The 19586-nt window shown below is 39.0% G+C and overlaps 1 protein-coding gene across 9 annotated transcripts in view; it reads left to right on the forward strand.

The window, feature by feature from the left end:
- The window catches only part of enox2 (ecto-NOX disulfide-thiol exchanger 2), a 208212-nt gene that overhangs the window by 83292 nt on the left and 105334 nt on the right, over window positions 1–19586 (forward strand). For 7 of the 9 annotated variants that reach the window (XM_079479787.1, XM_079479791.1, XM_079479788.1 and 4 more), the window contains one exon: window positions 17060–17203. In XM_079479787.1, coding sequence (XP_079335913.1) covers window positions 17060–17203 — 144 coding nt within the window. Of the gene's footprint in view, window positions 1–9671; window positions 10041–17059; window positions 17204–19586 lie in introns of those variants that run through there. The other 2 variants (XM_079479794.1, XM_079479793.1) reach the window with 2 other exon arrangements.

Below are 19586 nucleotides of genomic sequence, written 5' to 3' on the forward strand. Positions count from 1 at the left end.
CTCTTTGTTAGTGCTGCATTTCTTCCTGAAGGTCTGAGGGAATAAATTGTGTTCTTCAGGAAATAGTGGCCCTCCAATTATCGAGCAGAATTCTGTGGCTGGACCAGTCAGATGGAAAGAGCCGAGAATGGATCCTTGTCTCTGTGGGATTGTCCTTGCGGTCCTTTTTTTAATTCTCCAACCCGATTCAAAATATTACCACACTTGGATTTGCAAACGGATGTGAGAATTAATTTGTCATGTTCAAACTGTTCATACCTCGAGTAGTCTGAGTAACACATTTAGTCAATTACTCATGCGCTTCCTGCAACAAACTTAAATGTTTTCTTTGCATTTGAGTCAACAACATTCTTAGTCAAGTGTTGTTGAATTTGTGTCACTGAAATGCCACTCAGCGCTACAAATTTTGAATGCCTTATGGGTTGAATATCTGTGGCATTTGAATCAGTTCCTCGTACAATTACTATGGCAACTGACTTGGAACCCAACATGTTTAAAAGCTTTTTTCCATCTTTGGGATTGCTGGGAAGTTAGTTAGTTTACTTCCGAAGGTCACATTAGTCAGATGATTCAATTTTGCCCACTATCCTGTACCACAGAATGATTCAGAGTTTGCATTGCGGTTGGTGAAACCAAAGCTTTAGAAATATTTCTGCAGGGACAGCTGGAGCTAAAACACTGAATATGCTGCATGTTTTGACAATGTTAGACTTGTTTCTCTGACATATGTGCGAGGCTTTACCTTGGGCATCAACAATGAACATTTTGAGTGTTTTATTATGCAAGCATTTCAGTTTTTTGGGATGGGACTCAACAAGCCCCCCCCCCCCAAACACACATTCAATATGACATTATATGAATGGGTTGTGGTATGATAATATTGGGATTATTTTTGTTTAGTGTATAGTTAATCAAATCATAATATATTGCAATCTTTTTATCATTTGATGGTAAATTTATGGATTCTTATCATAAAAATGATGTGTGTTCGTTCTTATCGAACCATTCATGACATTTTCCCTTAGCAAATAGACTCAAGTGTCCAATCTGTTTTCAAGTTTCTTTCTGTATTTGTTGGTATTTTATGTCTAGTTGAGTATGATTCAATTCAATTCAATTTTATTTATATAGCGCTTTTCACAATTTGCATTGTTCCAAAGCAGCTTTACAGGGGAAAAACGAAAAACCCAAGAAAGGGTAAAACACACTACATGGTGTTTTATATAATAAATCAAATTATTCTAGTAAATAATATCTAATGTCAGCATCTCCTGGTGATTTGCATTAAGTGAATGCTTGGCTGAAAAGATGTGTCTTTAATCTAGATTTAAATTGGGCGAGTGTGTCTGATCCTCGAATAATATCAGGAAGGCTATTCCAGAGTTTAGGTGCTACGTATGAGAAAGCTCGACCCCCTTTGGTGGATTTAGTTATTCTAGGTATTATCAAAAGTCCTGCGTTTTGAGATCTTAGAGAGCGTGATGGGTTGTAGTGTGATATAAGCTCTGTTAGGTAGGTAGGGGCTAAACCCTTTAAGGCTTTATAAGTGATTAAAAGAACTTTAAAGTCAATACGATACTTAATGGGAAGCCAGTGAAGGGTTGATAAAATTGGGGTTATGTGATCGTATTTTCTGGACCTGGTCAGAACTCTGGCAGCTGCGTTCTGAACTAACTGTAGTTTGTTTATTGATGATGCAGGACAACCACTAAGTAGCGCAGAGTATAATAACCACGTTTCTGTGGAGTAGCCGACATATGGAGTGACCTCAGCCTCACCTGACCTCTCCACCCCTTCATCCTTCAGTCTGGTCCTGGTGGAGCTGGAGATGCGGTTTCGTGTCCTACTTTAGCGTTCTTCTTTATTTATTTCCTGGATATTCTGGGTGTGTGTTCCTGAAGTTCAGTTGGTAGAGCATTGCATTAGCAGTGCAAAGGTCATGGGTTGTGAAAAAATGCTTTGCCTTGCTGCATTGCATAAAAGCATCTGATAAATACTTGACTTGAGGAATGACTTCTTTCATTTTCACCACTTTATTGAAGCTCATATAGACACTTTAAGGCGAGTCTTCCTTCTCTCATGTCAAATTGACCATGTTATTCATTCCAACTAAGGGCCATTGGTTCAAATCCACTACAAATTCCAGTTCTGTTCTTTAGCACGCCAGCAACAAAACTTGCAGGGGTACAGAAAGGTGTTGCAATGCAATAAACAGACAAACCAGCCAACTATTTTCAGTCTCACTGATGAAAGAACTACTGTTCCACTTTTTCCTGTGTCATCCCCACAGTCCCCCATAATCCCTCAATATTAAAAGGGAAAATAACGTTGTATGTTTAACGTTAGCAGTTATGCAACTTCATTTTGCTTTCATGATGTGTTTGTGAGTAAACTCCATTCCTCTTTGACCATATCCAACCTTTATCACAATAAGAACTCAGCGTGGGCCTATTTCTTGGCTGAATCTTGTCAGCCGTATCATTGTTGAAGAAATTAAACCTTCACGCTTGTCATATAAATTTATCAAGGTGAAGTTTTCCTTTGCTCTGGAGGATTGTGATCAACCCGCAGATCAACAAACCTGGTGACTCGCATCAGCGTACAGAGGGATGAACTTGAGAGATTAGAATCATCTATACATGCAGAGCCAAGTTTTGAGATTTATGGCACATCGCCTCGCTGAATATCCCCTTCTCTGGATAGGATGTATATTGCCTCCAATTAGAACTGGAGCTAAACATTTTATTTTAAGTGTAGCAAAGATAATTTGGACTTTGCAGTTCAACTTGAATTCTAATTACAAATTGTCTCTGTGAAGAGAAAATAACGTATACTGTAATAACAAATGTAACCAAAACAGACATACATTTTACATCGAGCACGGAATGCATAGATTGAAGTTTGTGTCAATTTCCATTATTCACTATTTATTCACATTTGAATACTACTTTTTTATATTGGTTAAAACCCACTGACAAACATTAAGGGTGACTAATGACAACGATGTATGGCAAAAAATAAGAATCACAAAATATGTAGAAACAAGGATTCAGAAGGACAACAGTGATATGTAAAGTTTGCATTGTTATGTGAAATGTTCCCAATTAATCCATGATGAATTAATCTATTGTTAAAGTCCCAGTGAAATAAAAAATGACATTTCCCATTTTGTCATGAAATATTACAATGTTTATTGTAAATAGTTTATCAGTGTGAATCATTCCTTTAAAAAAATGAATGTGCCCTCATAATCTCAAATTAAAATCTGAAAATGCACTTCCGCGCTTTGCACAGAAATGCGTAAAAATACAGAAGTAAAAAAGTTATTTAAATTTGATGATAATTCATACTAACGTATAATAGTCAAGTCAATTTGATTTATGAAGCAGTTTTACTATTTGTATTGCTTCAAAGCAGCCATCCGATGGTTTGTAACATCATAAAACAAACATTTCTGTCAGGTGACCCTGGACTTTTTAACTGTAGCGGACATGATGTATCGTTGCTGGATTTGACAATTTGTAGTTCAAAATATGTTTAATGATTATCAATTAATTGATCAATAATATACAAATATTTCAGAAATATACACGTCTCTAATTGTAATAGATTTAGCTTGATCTTATTGACATGCTTTTTCGGTAATTTCAGTCCTATGTGTACCATTAAGATTTTTGAAAGGACTTCAGACATTTAAATGTACATGTAATCGAAAAATCATCCATGAATCTTTCAGATTTTATTTGAATAACCCTTTTTGGTCAGTTTTTGTTTGGAAGCTATGAAGAATAATTTCCCCCAGAGCATCTAACTCGAACAAGTATCTGCAGTCTGTATGGTGGTAATAGTTCCCTTCCTCTGTGTGAATACGATGTTGGAAAGCACAATCTCTTCCCAGTCTGTGTGTTGCATAAGTAATTTGCCAGATGTGTCAGGGGTGTAATGTTACCACCAAGTCTTCATCTCGCTTTATCATTTTCTTTTCTTCATTACTCAAACTCATTTTATCTTATCGTACCAGTAGCAGCTGGAAGTGATCGCGGACAGTTGTGCTTTCACTGGGACTGGCCGTGCCGTTCCTAGAAAGATCTATGAAGCTGTGACAGCGGAAAGCAGATTAGGCTCAAACCAAAGATTCATTAGTTGTATTTAATGAAATAGAAATGAGTAGTGGGGATATTTGAATAAATTAACCTTCACCGCTTCCCCAGAGGCAGGTGGGAGGATTGTTTCCCGCTTCACAGATATAATAACTTGATCGCATTATTGTTGCATGTGGTATGTTGTCATTTACCCCCAGCTCAAAAGAAAGCAGCTGGCTGCCCAGCGTGAAGTGTGTAAATGAAGTCAGTTTTCATAACATGCGCAAGAGCTTTGTGAGTTATTGCTTTTAACCGTCCTTTTAGCTCCTAGCAACAAATTGCAAAGAGCTTTTTACTTACTTTCAAGTGTGATTATGTTGCCGTGCTTTCCGCTGGCTCAGCATTCATCAGTATGTGGGTCAGGCGCGGTGAAATCTAGGCGGCTCTTTGTCTCTGTATCTTCTTGAGTACAGGAAGTTGAGAAAGTGTTGAGCGGGGTGGGGAGGAGGGAATAGCGCCGTTAAGATTCTCCATAATACCTGAACCAGAACGGATCGTTGTCTGACTGCTTAAGGAGTCTGGCTGTTTCATGTCGCCCAGAAGCCCACACCACCTGACGTTCACATTCATCGTGATCCTGGCGCTCCCCAGCTACTCATCACGCTGCGTTCGGCTCACCTTGACACCCTGTGGATCATCAGGAGCTGATGTAGAGGACATAAAAAAGATTCAGAGACTTCGTTCTTAGACTCCGCTAGGGAAGATTCGCTAAATATGGCGACAAGTGTCCGGTTTCGACTGTCCATTTAAATGATGAAAAACACACTTTTATGGTTGATCTATGAAATGCTTCACAGGTGGCTTTTGTGGTGAGTTTTAAGCGTAAATTCAGCTTTAGTTTTTTGGGGGGGTTCAGGTTGGTGTGCATTTTGATGGCAAATTTAGATTTAATCATAGCATTAGACAAATTATTAAAAAATAAATGTACTGTTTTGATATATAAGATACTTTTATTTACCTTAAAATCAAATTAAACCAAGTCATAACCTTTACTTAACTATATTTAACACGGATGATATTGGACCATGAACAATATACACAAGTTTATTCAGTTTATTCACTCTCATTTCAACTCATTTGACTCGTTCAGGGCGTTATCGTTTAGTACTTTTAACCATAGGGATTTGACGATACACTCACGATACGATTTATTAACAATACAATTTCTTTTTACAAAATGATCCGAAATAAACCCGTTTATTATTTCTCAAATGTTGCACATTTCTATGTAAATATGTATTTTGTCAAATTACAAAACTAAACCACATTTTAAAACAAATCAAATGAAAAAGCGAAGACTTTGTGCTTTTTTTACATTTGAGAACTATCAGCATATCCACGTTTTCCAAGTTTATAGCAGGGGTACCTCACACATCCTGAAGTGTCAAGCTGCGTTGCTCTGTGATCGTCCCCTGGTGGCTGGCAGCAGTACAGGTCATAAACCCCGCCCTCTCCATGTAAACCAATGGGACAGGAGCCAAACTATAGAATCCAATTACGCTACAAATACTTTTTTCCGAAGATGTTTTCTGTTATTTTATTCAGTTTTCATCACGTTGATGTATGTCCAAGTGTTCGCCATGCTGTCCATCTTTTTTACAGCCTATAGATTGCAGTAAACACAACGGCCCCTGCTGTTCAAAACAAGTATCACTATTTACATTACATCTCAACCGGCTTGAATCGTCACATATTATAATACAATTTCAACCGGCTCACACTTAATCATTATTGGCTTGCGCCTCTTTGAAGAACAGAGCTGCACCCCCGGACATAACGTTTAGCGCTGTGCTAGTTTTTTGTCATCATAATTGTTGTGTCATTTCCGTGAGTGAAAACGTGTCTTTGAGGACAACTATTACACATTTTTTTGTTCGCAAAATGAACCACAGTAACTTCCCTCGAATGGCCAAAGAATTAGCATTGACGTACGGTGTGCGTATTAACTAGGCACAGAGAGAGCTGGACAAAATGTTTTTAATAAGGAAATGTCACATTTTCTGCTGGGAATACATTAACTTTTACTTGAGCTCACTGGAGCAGTTGTCTTTTGCAGATCCGCATAACATTGACCTTCATTAAGGGCTTATTTAGGAAAGTGAATTGTCCGCAGTTTTAAATAGAGACGCTTAATTGAATTGTGATTTTGCAATTGTGTTTGTGGTCCTGCTGTAAGCCTCGGGCTCGGGAAGCCAGGCACTCTATTCAGGTACTTGTAAGCTATGGGCACAGCCTGAGGGATAAGACAAGTTTTATCTGTCTATATGCGGAATTTAACATAGACACCACGCAGAATCTAGTAGTGAGCTAGATATCCATTATTTCTGATCATAGATTTGATTGTAGTCTATTAGAAGCACGTTCATTCTTTGTATATGAATACTGATGTATGCGTATCATTATTTTGGGTGAGTGTGGTCTAGTATATGGTGGTCCAATCTGTGTGCTATGAATCTGCTGGTTGATGGCTTCGCTCTGGGCTCCCTGGAGACTCCTGCTGGGTTTTGAAATCTTAAGATGACAAGTCCTCCTGCTGAGACACTCAACCACAGCTATTATTCTTCCATTGAGAAAAACAACAGGGAAACAGCCAAACAACTTGTTTTACTGTCGTTACACTTTCACGTTCAGCACACTGTAAAATTGATTACATCAAAATGTAAAAAACGTTTTATCATTTTTTGTTTGGGTATGCATTATGTAATACATATTCTGTGACTTATCTTATCTTGAAACATGTTGCCGTCTAAAAGAACCGTGTTATAATTTCTCTAATTTACAACTGTAAGTCAAGCAAACAAAGTGCTACGGTGCGTTTGGCTGTAGTCACGATGGAGAAATTGCTCACGACCTGTAATGAGTGACAAAACCTTTGAAGTCGTGCAGATCAGCATTCAGACGTCAGTATTTCCAGCTTTCTAAAGGCCCCTCTGTAAACCCGCACATAGAGATCCCTCTGTGTTACAAACCCGTGTTTGTATTTGTGTTTATTTGTGTGAACATGTAAGTTCTCCATCCCTTCCCCGCCGGAGCAGTCTTTCATGTGTGCACCGGGGCAGGTGTAGGAAAGACACACTGTACACCATTGATGAGATGTGCCTTTGAGCTTCACCGCACGGCGAACAGCCAATAATGGGACTGCTGTGCTGGACACGCTCCGCTAAATGCACGCTTACATTGATGTTTACATGCTGTGGCCAACACCGCCACCTTTAATTGATTCTTTCACATCAAGCCAGGCACGTTTCACACTTCTATAAGGGAACGTTTCTCCCTGAGAGGTCAGTGGCAAGGACAAGAACTTACAGAATCTTATCTTAAGCGACTTACAGTGTGGTCAAAGTTAAAAAAAATATGTGTCTGTGTTCCTGGGGAATCGAGTACGCTTTATGGGCTGCTTATGTGCAAAAAACGTTTGTGGGCTTTTGATAACGCTATTTAGGAGCTTTCCCCGATAAAAGAAAAACGTTTTTCTTTTACATGACGTACGCGTTATCAACTTATCAAACATAATCGTAGTAATACTGTGCATTTAAACACTGTTTTTCTAGACTGACGAAGTGTTGTATAGTGCTTAAGTATTTTTACACATGACATATTTTTGCATTAAAGTGTTTGTACTTTATGAACGTGTTTTAACTTTGAAAAATGAACAAACAACATTCTAAAGTATTTATCATACTTTTCACTTAACTACATTTCAATTTATGTTACCTTTTATTATTGAATAACTTTTATTATCTTTTACAAAGTATTTTTACTTTTTACTTGGGAAATATGAAAGTATATATTTTTTTTAAATGTAACCAATAGGGATGCACCGATACCACTTTTTAAGGATCGAGTACGAGTACCGATACTATTTCCCTGGTATTCGCCGATACCGATACCGACGCCTGTTGTACAGTTTTTTTTGTTTGTGGCAATTTTCTAAGAACAACACAATGAGACTAATGAACATATCAGCATCTTTATTTTTAACAACTTCATCTCATATTATGAAAAAATAAATCAATCTTATGTGCTTATCAAAGATTTTCAAAGCCCAAAATTCACAGTGTCCAATAACCTCCAAAGGGCAAAACCAAGGACATAAGCATGCAGATTGCCATGCGTGGGTCGTCATCATTGATTTTGAAATATTTCCACACTGCTAAGCGCGAATGAAGCGTTAAGAGAGAGTGATTTACATGTTAAGTCAATGCAAAGATGCGATAGACCTACTTGCGTAGGGATTCACGCGAATGAGGCAGCGCGAATTGAGTTACTCGTGCGAGTTGAAAAATCTGAACAGGCATTCGTTTTATTTAACAAAAGCAAAAGTAGCATATGTTGTCCAGTAATTTCAGTAATTTCTACTGTTCATGGTTTACTGGGAGATGTAAACTTAGGGAAAACAAACATTTCAAAAACATTGTTCTTTGAATGATTTATTTATTTTCAAGGTTTTGATTTATGTTAGACAAATCAGTATAAAGGGAGCACTACATGCCTAACTTCTTCTAGTCTTCATAACTGTTCTGTGTAGGGAACGGATCCCGAGCATTTACCCGACAAGCGTTTACCCTGTGAAAGAGGCCTATTGACACAAGAATATTTTTTTATGTGAGAAAATTGTGAGTGGGAGACCTTTACATTTTGCTGTGGCGGAGGGTTAATAGGTTAAAGAGGTTGAGATCAGCTACTTAAGGACTATTAACTGGTCTTGTTTAAGTCTTTGTAAAATTAATAATAAAGGAAATTCCTAAAAAAATGTCTTACATTATGGTATCGAGAATTTGTCAAAAATTGCATGCAAATATAACAATGAAAAACGACTGAATTACTCAAAGCTTGATGACTCAGGCACCTTATTTATTCATCCAGCCAGAACTGCAGTCATTTCACACATTTGACATGTATATTCGCTAATGTGTTAGCGTTTCGGCTCAGAATAGTCAACCGGTTCACTCCAACGTCCACCCGTGATCTAGATTCCAGTGCCTCACCTTTCTGAGCACTGATTGTGTCCTTGTGACACGTTCTCATCACCTACCTCCCGGGCATTAGTAAAATAGGGTCTGCTTTTAGCTAATTTTGGATCTCATTGTCCAAGTTGCCCTCGGTTAACGCACCAGTCGAGAGAAGCAAGGATGGCCTGTCAGTTGACCTTGAGAAATGACAGCCCTTCCCACCCTCCATTATTTATTTGGAAACATCTGTTGGCCTGCACCATGCAGCCCGGTGTGCCTCTGACCGCTTGACTGCTTCGAGAATGTAACCCTTGTACAATTACATTAGCGCATTGTTGGCTAAGCTTCACAATGTGACCTCTGTGTTGAGTGAGTACGACTTAGTGGCCAATCCCTAGAGCCACTAGTCAAGCCCCACCAAAACTTACATTCTTTTTTGGAGAGCTTATGAAGTTTGTCTACAGCTGACATTTAGGAAAACAAAGTTATCTAAAAAATATGAATATGAATTATTTAATTTATTACGTTGAATTCCATCAGTGCAGTACTCGCGTCCCTCGGTAGGCTGTATGTCGGCGAGACAAAACGTCAGGAAAAGCCTGGATAAATTCATCAGGTCAGTGACGTTAATGCACTGTGACATGCAGTACATTTACCCCCTCTCTCTCTCTCTCTCTCAGACTGATAGACAGGCCATAATCTCTCGCTTAAGTTGTTTTTATGGGCTCTCGAAAGATTAATGGTTCACCCCGTGCCCCGAATACCAGCATGGAGAGGCTCTTCCATTCCTGGCCCTTGGCTTTTGAATGGATCTGATGGAAGCGTTTCTGCTCTTGAATAAATCATTTATGAGACATCGCTGCAGCTGGTATTAATAACATCTGCATTGTAAAGAGGAAGATGGCTGTAAAGACACATTGAAAGCAGGTGCACCAAAAGTCATAAGGTAAGTTTAAAGATCATAACAGCTTTATCTCCGGTCGGGAGCTACATGTGTTTCTCTTCTGCCTGTGGAGCGGTGCGGACTTGTGTGTTGAAGTGCTCGTAGAATTTGGTTGCGCTGGGAGTAATCTGTTCAAAACCAGGAGGTGCTGCGTGGGAGGAGGTGGTTGTTCGGCTCAATTTAATACATTCACAGCAGGTTTTGGGATGTTCTGCATAGGAAAGGCTGAGCGAATGTCAGCACCCTTTATTCATGGTAATTAGAGCGAGTTAATCATAAGCAAAACCCAGTAATTTACTCATTTATTGCTAAAGCAGTGTGGAGTACATTTATTAAAGACAGTCCCTGATGTAACCAGCGATGAAGTGCTTGGCTCATTGATCAAATAATGATTATTTTCATTAATACGTTAATTTGCACCTTGAGGATTTCAACTTACAATAAGGGTGTAACACATTTTTGAGGCATATGTTGCAAAAATCTCATGTATTGTACAGCTTTGTATTTTTAATCAAACCTTGGTTATATAAAATTGTAATGGAAACAAATTGTCATTTTTCATTTGTTAAAAATAGCAAGATTATTGTATTACGAGCCCACTTTTATATATCGATAGTTTATTGTGAGCTAAAAGTATCACTACACCCCTAACTTACCATTTTTTCACTTCACCAACATTCTAAAAAATGAACAAACTTGGTTGTTTTATCCAAGTCCAATTTTTGGGGTCAAATATAAACCATTTTCTAGGTTAATTTGAATGAATTGCTGAGTTCGTCCCTTTTTGACCCAACGCTATGTTAAAACAACTTTTTCTTACTTGCATAAATACTTGTTTACTATGTTACATATTGTAATCCAAAAATCTCCCACGTGGACATTTTTTAAAAAATGTCAATTGTTTAACATGTAAGGTGGATTTGTTAAAAAACACAAAAAAAGTAATTTCCGCTAAAGTTGCACAAAACCAACCAATCAGATTAAAGCTTGCCCGACTAGGAAGGTGTTATCATTGAACATGAACAGACTCTGGTCTTTATAAAAGGGTGACACAAGGCCTCACTCTATATGTCTGCCATTTCCGTCACCATTATTAGACAAAAACTATGTATTTGTACGACAAAGGCTTATTGGGGTCCTGAAAAAGCAAACTTTTAAAAACAAGTAGCAAGCTTTCCTGTAGCTCAGTGGTAAGAGCATTGTGTTAACAATGCAACGTTGTGGGTTGGATCCCAGGGGATTGCAGATACATAAATGTATAGGATAATGCTATGTAAGTCGCTTTGGATAAAAGCCTCTGCTAAATGTAAATGTAAGTTATACATTTTAAAAGGATCGCATCATCTTAGTGTAAACCACAAAAATGCCAATTTGTGTAAACATGTGAACGTGCATCTGTTTAACATGTTTCTTTACGAACTCACATCGCCAACCACTAGCCTTGCATGCGTAATACAGGATTTTTAGTCCAGGTTTCCATTTTTAGTACATCACTAGCTGGGTTTCCATTACCCTGATTATATGCGCAGTTTGAAGTTTCACATCAGAAACGAGTGATGAAAACGGCCAAAAGTTTTTACACTGCTCTTTCTTTTTTTGCGAAAAAGGGTTAATGCGAACAATTGGAGATGGAAACGCATTTGCTGAATAAATTTCTCCACTATGAGACGGCGTAACCTTACTAACCAGAGTACTGATCTCATTACACGGCATCTGAAATGTTGTTATGGTCATTCTTAAATGCCTGAGCAAAGCCATCTTTGGTATTTCTGTAATTGCCTCCCAGAACTGTCACGACTGCGTTTCGACAGCAGGCATCCACAAAAGCACCGCATTTATTGTGTTTTGTCTGTTTGCGCGTGTAATTATTATATATGAAAATAATTTTATTCAGTAGCTTTTCTTACTGATATTTAGGGCCAGTTTATGAAGAAGTGATGGTTTACTTACTCTTTCTCTTAACAGGTATTGTTCTGGCTTTTGTTGAAACTAGTAACTTGGTATTAGCACCCATTGTACTATTGCTCCTGTATGACATGTCGCGTTATTGCTCTCTGAACTCTCTTTAAGTAGCTTTGGATTAAAGCGTCTGCTCAATGACTAAATGTAAATGTACTAGTTGGATGGAAACGGCGCTTATTAAAAAAAAATTATGCAATATTCCAATTTTGCGCATAAACTAGATTCGCAATTTTGGATGGAATCCCGACTACTGTCATGTAAACATAATATGTGGCTCTGAATTTCTTAGCACATGTCCATTGGTTCTGGTTTTTGTAGGTGTAGAAACCTCCAGCTCCTCTCTGGCCGCTGATCACCAGAGCTCTTATTATCTCCACTGATCCACGTAACTTGGCAGCTCCTGTGGCATGTGTTCGGCACAAAACACAGCCCGCCGCACCAGGAGGTGCTAAATCCACAGCTCTGTCAGTGTGTTTTGTACATATTCATGCAAAACAACAGAAGCTCTGGCCTTGGTTTGTCTGTAACAGCCCTGTTCTGATGCTTTACTAATACAGTGTTTAGGGATGAGACCCCAGTCGGCCCTGCTGGTTTTGTCATTATTATTATCGAATCTCATTTATTCCAGCTGTGAATATTGCAGCGTTTCCCATTGGCGGATGTTGAGGGTATCTGACGGTTCACAGCTGTTGCTGTGACTGTCACTTGCAGCTCAGCATGGATGGAATCAATGAACCGGTGAGAGAAAGAGAGCGAGGCAGGTGAGCAGAGATTCAAGATGTGACTTTCACTCCGTGTTGTTGTTTGTTTTTTTCTCGTTGCATCTTCTTCTGACTCCAGTATCTGCACTGGATAGAAACCTCTTTTATGCGTTCAATTAGTAGTTTACATGCATTCCTTTAAGGGCACTAAATCGTTTTCAGTCTTGCTTGTGTTTGGCTGTTTGACACTTTGTTTATGGTCGCTTACGCTTTATTTTCTGACTGTCGTTTCTGTGTAATTCAACAGATTTATCTGCATCTCATCTTTGCTCGCAGTCTCCTGCCTCCAAGCCTTTTGACTTTAAACTCCAAATCCCCTTCTGTCATCAGCCTTCTGCTTTTATTTATTTTCCCTAGATGTCGCAATAGCGGTATTTTCTCTTCAATCTCTTTCTCATAAGAGGAGATATGGTCTTTGACGTTTGCTCGGGGGGTTCTGTTCTGGTCGTTGAGGAGAGGGATTGAGGACCACTCATTCATACCAAAATCATTGACTAAAGCTCTTGACCTGGATGATCTCATGCATGCTGGGCAGCAAGTCACAGAAACAGCTGTGGACCGTGAGACACCTCTGAAGTGATATTTTACTCAAAAATGAAAATTCTGTCATCATTTACTCACTCATTTCAAACATTTATGCAGAATACATTTCGTTGCACTGTACTTGTTTGTGTGTAATGACAATAAAAATTGAATCCAAAAACACAAAATAAAATATATATTTTTAAAAAGCTTGGATTCAGTGACCGAGTACTGCGTTTGCGTGTGGAAAAAATGGCCAAACCACATAGAAAATGGTAGGTAAGGAATCCTTGTGTATTTGGAGTCTACCAATCGACTATAGTTCATCAGTTGTCCAGTTAGATAAGTTAAATAAAAATAAGAAAAACGTCACCAGCTCACAGCAAATTATTCAACGTCCACAAAGAAAACACAAAGAATCTTTTTTTATCTCACATATATACGCACGGCTGTAGCATCGGTCCCTGATGTGTTCTGAGACTTTGTGTGAAATATCAGAGAAAGTGTGCAAGCAGAACAAAGAAATACACTTTCCCCACTTCACAGAGTGACATTTCCCTGTTGGATTGTGGGTAGAAGAGCAGAGAGGCGATTCTGTTCTTTCCTCCTCAGACACTTTGTTTTGTCTTGTTTATGAGAACGCAACGGCCTTCTCCCAAATCAAGCCGATGATGAGGAACACATCATTCTTCTAAAACGGGGTGGTACATCATGATGGAAATGTACTTCTGGTAAAAACGGAGAGAACCTGGGAAAGAAATGCAGATGCAGATTTCATCAAGCCACACCTCATTCTGAACGGTGCTGCAGGCTAGAATTCCGTTTACAATTTCCTTGTAACCAGGGTAGGGAATCGCTTGTCTTATGTAAGAAAGAGAGAAGCGGTTATCAAAACCACTCCTCCAGCACATCCATTAATGCATGAGAGTCATTTGGTGTCAGGGGCCTCCGGCTGCCTGCGAGTGCCCTACGCCCAATCGTTGGAAAGTCTCCCTCCGTCACATCTAGCGCTCGGCATCTTCCACTTCATCTCAAAGATAAGAGCGTGTCGTGCGAGTTTCCCTGCCGCTGCGGCGAGCGAGTATGTGATCTGCATCTGTCATGCTCCTCTGTGGCCGTGAAGCACATGAACAGTAATACTCATTTAAATATCATCAGCGGCTCTATCGAAGCATCTCCATCAGCAGCAGAACGGTGTCACAGCCAGAATGCAATCTAATTCCTTTTTGGAGTGTTCTTTTTGTTTAGCGTCCTGATGGGCTTTTTATGCTTTTTTGGTGTAATTTGTAGCCCGTGCCGACACTGTCAGTGTTTGTGTTTTGCACCGTAAGGGATGGAGGGTTTCTCTTCATGCATATGTGTAGTTTGTCCAAGATGTGCGATTGTAATGTCTGTCTGGGATTTGTAAGCACTCGGCATCTGGAGAGCTGTTGGGGGTCAAGTGGGGGGTCACAGCCCCCTGTGTAGAGCTGTCTCTCTTGATTGTGCCTGCGGACTTGTTTCTCAGCTCTTACTGTATTTACAGTATGTAAACAGATTGCCAGTAGTCGGGCTTCAATCACCCACCCTGGTTTTATGAACATTTTGAATTTTGGCATCAGAAACCAGGAATGGAAACGCAAAATTTCGAAATAAAAAACTTTAATTCACAAATTTCGAAATGGTTTTTATTTTTTGAAAAAAAACAGTGAATAAAGGGAAATGGCTAATAAATTCTGACGTTGCGAACATTAAACCCACTAGAATAAGCGGCTGTTACCGTTGATGGCGTCTTTCTGGTTTCCAAATGTTATATTTACTGTTGATTTCTTGGTTACCAAAACCTCCGTGATCCGCCCGAGGAACTTGATGGAAACGCACCGATTTCGCATAATTTCTTCCTCCCTCCTGTTATTGCGAACTTTAAAAAGATTGGCATCACGTTTGGAAGGAAACCCGGCTAGTGTCATTGAAAGTGATGGCTTAAAGTAATAAAAGAATGACTGTTGGCTGATTTCATTCATTTATTCTTAACATAATTTACTCGCTCATTCACACACTCTCATTATAATTTTGTACATTCGTTCATTTATTCTTCACAATTAACCATATTTTAATTGCGATAAAATATTTTGGCCAAAATACATTCTGTGGCCATGTGTAAGCCGTGACCTAGACAAATTGCAGCATTTGAATTTCAAACTTTTAATTTACTAAACATAAAAGAGCTGATTTACATCTGAGACACTCGATCGCCATTTTAACACTTTCGTCCTTCCAAGTGGTAAGAAAAATGTGAAACTGGCACGGCCTTCATGAACCTAACTAGCCAAATAAATGTGCATTAAGATCACAATGATGTTTAATTGGATGCTGCCAACAAAATCATTAGAATGTATCTGAAGTGTCGAGTTTATCGGCGAGCCCTAGCTCTTGTTATCATACGCAACCTTGATCTGGCCTCCACTCAATGAATCATAGCACAACAGCATCTTCTAATCTCATTAACAACCTTTTACATGCCAAGGACTTCTCACTCCTGCAGTGACACATCAGAACTCAGACAGCAAGAGGGAGAGAGAGAGAGAGAGAGAGAGAACATTTGCCATAGTTTTGTCTTTAACTGCACTGTTTTCGGTGCTCTGTCACAAATTCTTTTTCCTGCTTTACATATCTGCCTTTTTGCCCATAGTTACATCCATAAGAGATGTGCGTTTGTGCATTGTCAATGCTTACTGCGGAGGACTGATGTGAAACATTATGATCAAGGGATTTGAGTCGGTATCTCTAGCTCTCTTTCTCTCTCTCTCATCATTAGGGTGTGACCAATGGGATGTGGGGTTGTATCTTTAGGCAAGTAATGCCAAGCACAACAATAGTACATTCCATGAAAACAGACCGGCATATGTATCTCAGACACATCTCCGCATACCAAACAGCACATATTATGCAGCGTATACTGAGACAGGAAATAACTGATGTACTAGTGTTTACGTTCATTGAAATTCTTTACCTTTCGCTTTCTGGATGTCGGGCGATGTTGTGGCGTTTATTATTGAATTGATCATTCGTCGGATGGGTTTGTCTGTTTTAGTTTAATACCACATCTTTTGTGCATGCCTTTCTATGCAACGGAAATGGAGGACGTTTCTGGCTATCGATTGTCGTCTTAAAACCCTTTTTCCAATTTAGCATCTGAACCTGCAGTCAATTTCTCTAATGGAATTCACAGAGGGGTTAATAAAGAAAAAGTGTGTGTGGGGATAATCCTGTCTTTGTGGCTTTCGGACTAGAAATATGTTGTTGTTGAAATGAAGCTGCACCGTTAAATGAATCTCAAAGGGACATTTTCTGTTCTCGCTTGATGAATGGTTTTTCATGGCAAACAGAAATGGCTTTAAGTTCTTCTAAAAGGCAAGCTGCAATATAATTCGCTGATTTGAAAAAATCCGGGGGCTCAGGTTTATCAGTTTCCATGGAAGTCATGTTTCTGCTGGGAGCTATTCCAAGGTTAAAGTAATTGTTGGGTTTGCCAACATTTGAGGAATGTGTGGCATTGAATCTTTAAAAGCTGATTTAAGATTTCATTAAGATTTATTGAAAAACAAATATGAACACATCCATTATATCCAACTTCAAACATCACGCTACTTGTTGTGGCCACCTCTCGTCTTAGTCTGGGTTACTTGGCAATTGCACCAAACTTAGACTGGCTCTGTTAGATTGTGCTTACTTAAGCTTTAGTTTTGTCTAGTTTGTATTTTATTTATTAAGTTTATTTGTTCTTCGTCTCCACAGGACTGAATCCATTATCATTCGACCCTTCCACAAACAACGAACCCCTTCAATTCAACAGCTCCAATGGGCAACTGGTTCCTGACTGTCCTCTGGAGAACGGAACAGAAAACAGCAAGAAGAGAAAGAGACCCAACCTTCCTCCTGGTAGATTTCTAAACTTTCTCTAAGACTGCTCAATCGCCTGAAATTCGACAGTCCTTAACTACATTCACATTGTAAATTTTTGCCATTACACTTTTCCTGACCTTCAAATGTGGGAGGTCAAAGCCTGGGGTCTCTCTGAGATTTTCACTTCAAATGATCTCCTTCATTAAGAGAAAAGGACGAAAACCCCAAGAAATGTTTTAATATTTTTCTGTGTTGGAACTTTGAAGCTACAACGTGATGTGACAATTTAGAGATGCAAATGAAATACTTGAGTTTCTGGCCATATGTCAGTCATAAAGAAAGACATGCGCCTTCATGCCGCTGGTGTCCTTCAAACTCAGGCTAGATAAGTATTGTAGAGGGAATTTTACAGACCCTTTCAACTCAGGTTAGCATAAGCAAATGAAAGCTTATTCATATTCTAGCCGACGTAAATGCTGTACTAATTAATTGAATTATGATTAGCTGAAAGAAATGGATCTTGGGAAGGCTACCTTATCTTTCAGGTTGTCAAGGAGACTTAATTGGATCAGATTAATTGTTGATAATAATAAGGTGGTTTTTCGTGCTTAGCTTTAAAGAATTGAATGTGTAAAATGATTTGGAAATATTACGTGTATATTAAACATTATGTGTATGTTTTTTCGTAAATACAAAATTTATATACACAGATGTTTATTTTGTAAACACAAACTTCCATTGGGTGGATACGATTAAAGGCTTGGACCACACTATTAAATAATTGATTGTAGGTGTGAACAATAAAAAGACAAATCCATAATCCCATTTCATCACTTGCATTTGAACTAACCTTTAAACCACTCACATCTCAAAGCTGGTAATATTCTATGACTTTGTAATCCTGAGATGAAACCATCATGCCTTTATAAGCATTCCCATGTAAATCCGGTCTCCATTAGAAGAGGGCCGCTGCCGAGTTCTGGACCTTTGATGGTCACTCTCTCCTCCGGAACAGTGCCGACATTCAGGGCTTGAAGTGAGTCTGATTAGGGATAAATGGCAGCAAGTGATGGTGAGCAGAGCTTCTCATTGTCGTATTCTCCCATAGAATTTATACAAATGGAAGTGAAATGGGCTCATATTGTGTTCTGGTCATGGTGAAGTGCTACTTGTGCAGATCAAAGCTAGCCAGCGAGCTTCAGATCAAAGCTTTCTGCCGCTAATCTAATCTGCCCATTTCAGAACACTTTTTCCTTACCGCAAGGACGTCATTGGAGAAGGGCTGAGATGAGCTGTATTCACAGTAAGCTGAATATTTAGACACTTTGGAGTCCGACTGCTAAAATCGCACTCAGCCTCACAGTAGGTTTTGGGAATGTGTGCTGAGGTTATTAAAGTGCTTTTTAAGACATTTTAATATTTAGTGGTCATGGGCCAGTGGTTTGTGTGTCATAGCTGTGCATCAGAAAACATCAAAATATGTTTCAATTGTGAATAAAAACCATTGTCGCTGCCAACCTTGTTGTAGTGAGATGGATGTGCCTGCAAATCTGCACACAAAGTTTGGTAATGGATGATAGTCAACTTTGTCAATTAATATTTGTCAACCACATAAATGCAGAAAGTTGCACTGCATAACTGTAGAGACAGAGGAAACCAATACTCCTCACTTTGACGGTTGTAATATGAAATTTTATTTGTCAATAAAGCATTGACATAAGTAGGGCCCTATGATTTACGCATTGCAGTAAATGCAGTCGGAATGGCAGAATTTTGAATGGCTGCAACAATTTAAACAAGCTCTTTCATGTTATGCATTTAAATCTGCACTTGGCAATCAAACTACGCTAGCACCTGAACCACACACAAAGAATACTGGAGAGACATTTTTCTAAATTAACTTAATACAGAAACTAAACGAAATATAATTTGCCAACAAAACGGAACTATTTTAATGTGAGAAGCCCCGTTTACGGTTCGCGTCGTCTGTAGTTTATTAAAAGTTTACTATTTCTGATCGCGTCGCGTGTCCATATTGCACCAAAGTGCGACACTGCACTCCTTTTGGTCCGCAGCAGTACATCTGCGATTGGATGAACAGTTCTCGACATAATATAAATGCAAACAGACAAACACAGAAATTCTTTATTGGAGAGAAGAAAATGTTCAGTCCCCTCCCTCCAAAGGTTTACTACTGAAGCTCCAAAAATGGTTTTCGGACCAGCCCTACCCTCTATACCGTCCTGATAATAAAAGTGTCAAAGTCCCCAAAATAAGACATTTTATGCTTATCAAAAGAAACAACCTCATGGTCTCTCAGCACAGTTATCACCTGTCTGAATTGTTAAGCCCTCGATTAAACAGACTCACGAGAATGTTCTTGTGAACATTAAAATGCCTCAGCTCCTGTAAACCATCC

This window comes from Barbatula barbatula (genome assembly GCF_947034865.1).
Source record: "Barbatula barbatula genome assembly, chromosome: 18".
Taxonomy (NCBI): domain Eukaryota; kingdom Metazoa; phylum Chordata; class Actinopteri; order Cypriniformes; family Nemacheilidae; genus Barbatula; species Barbatula barbatula.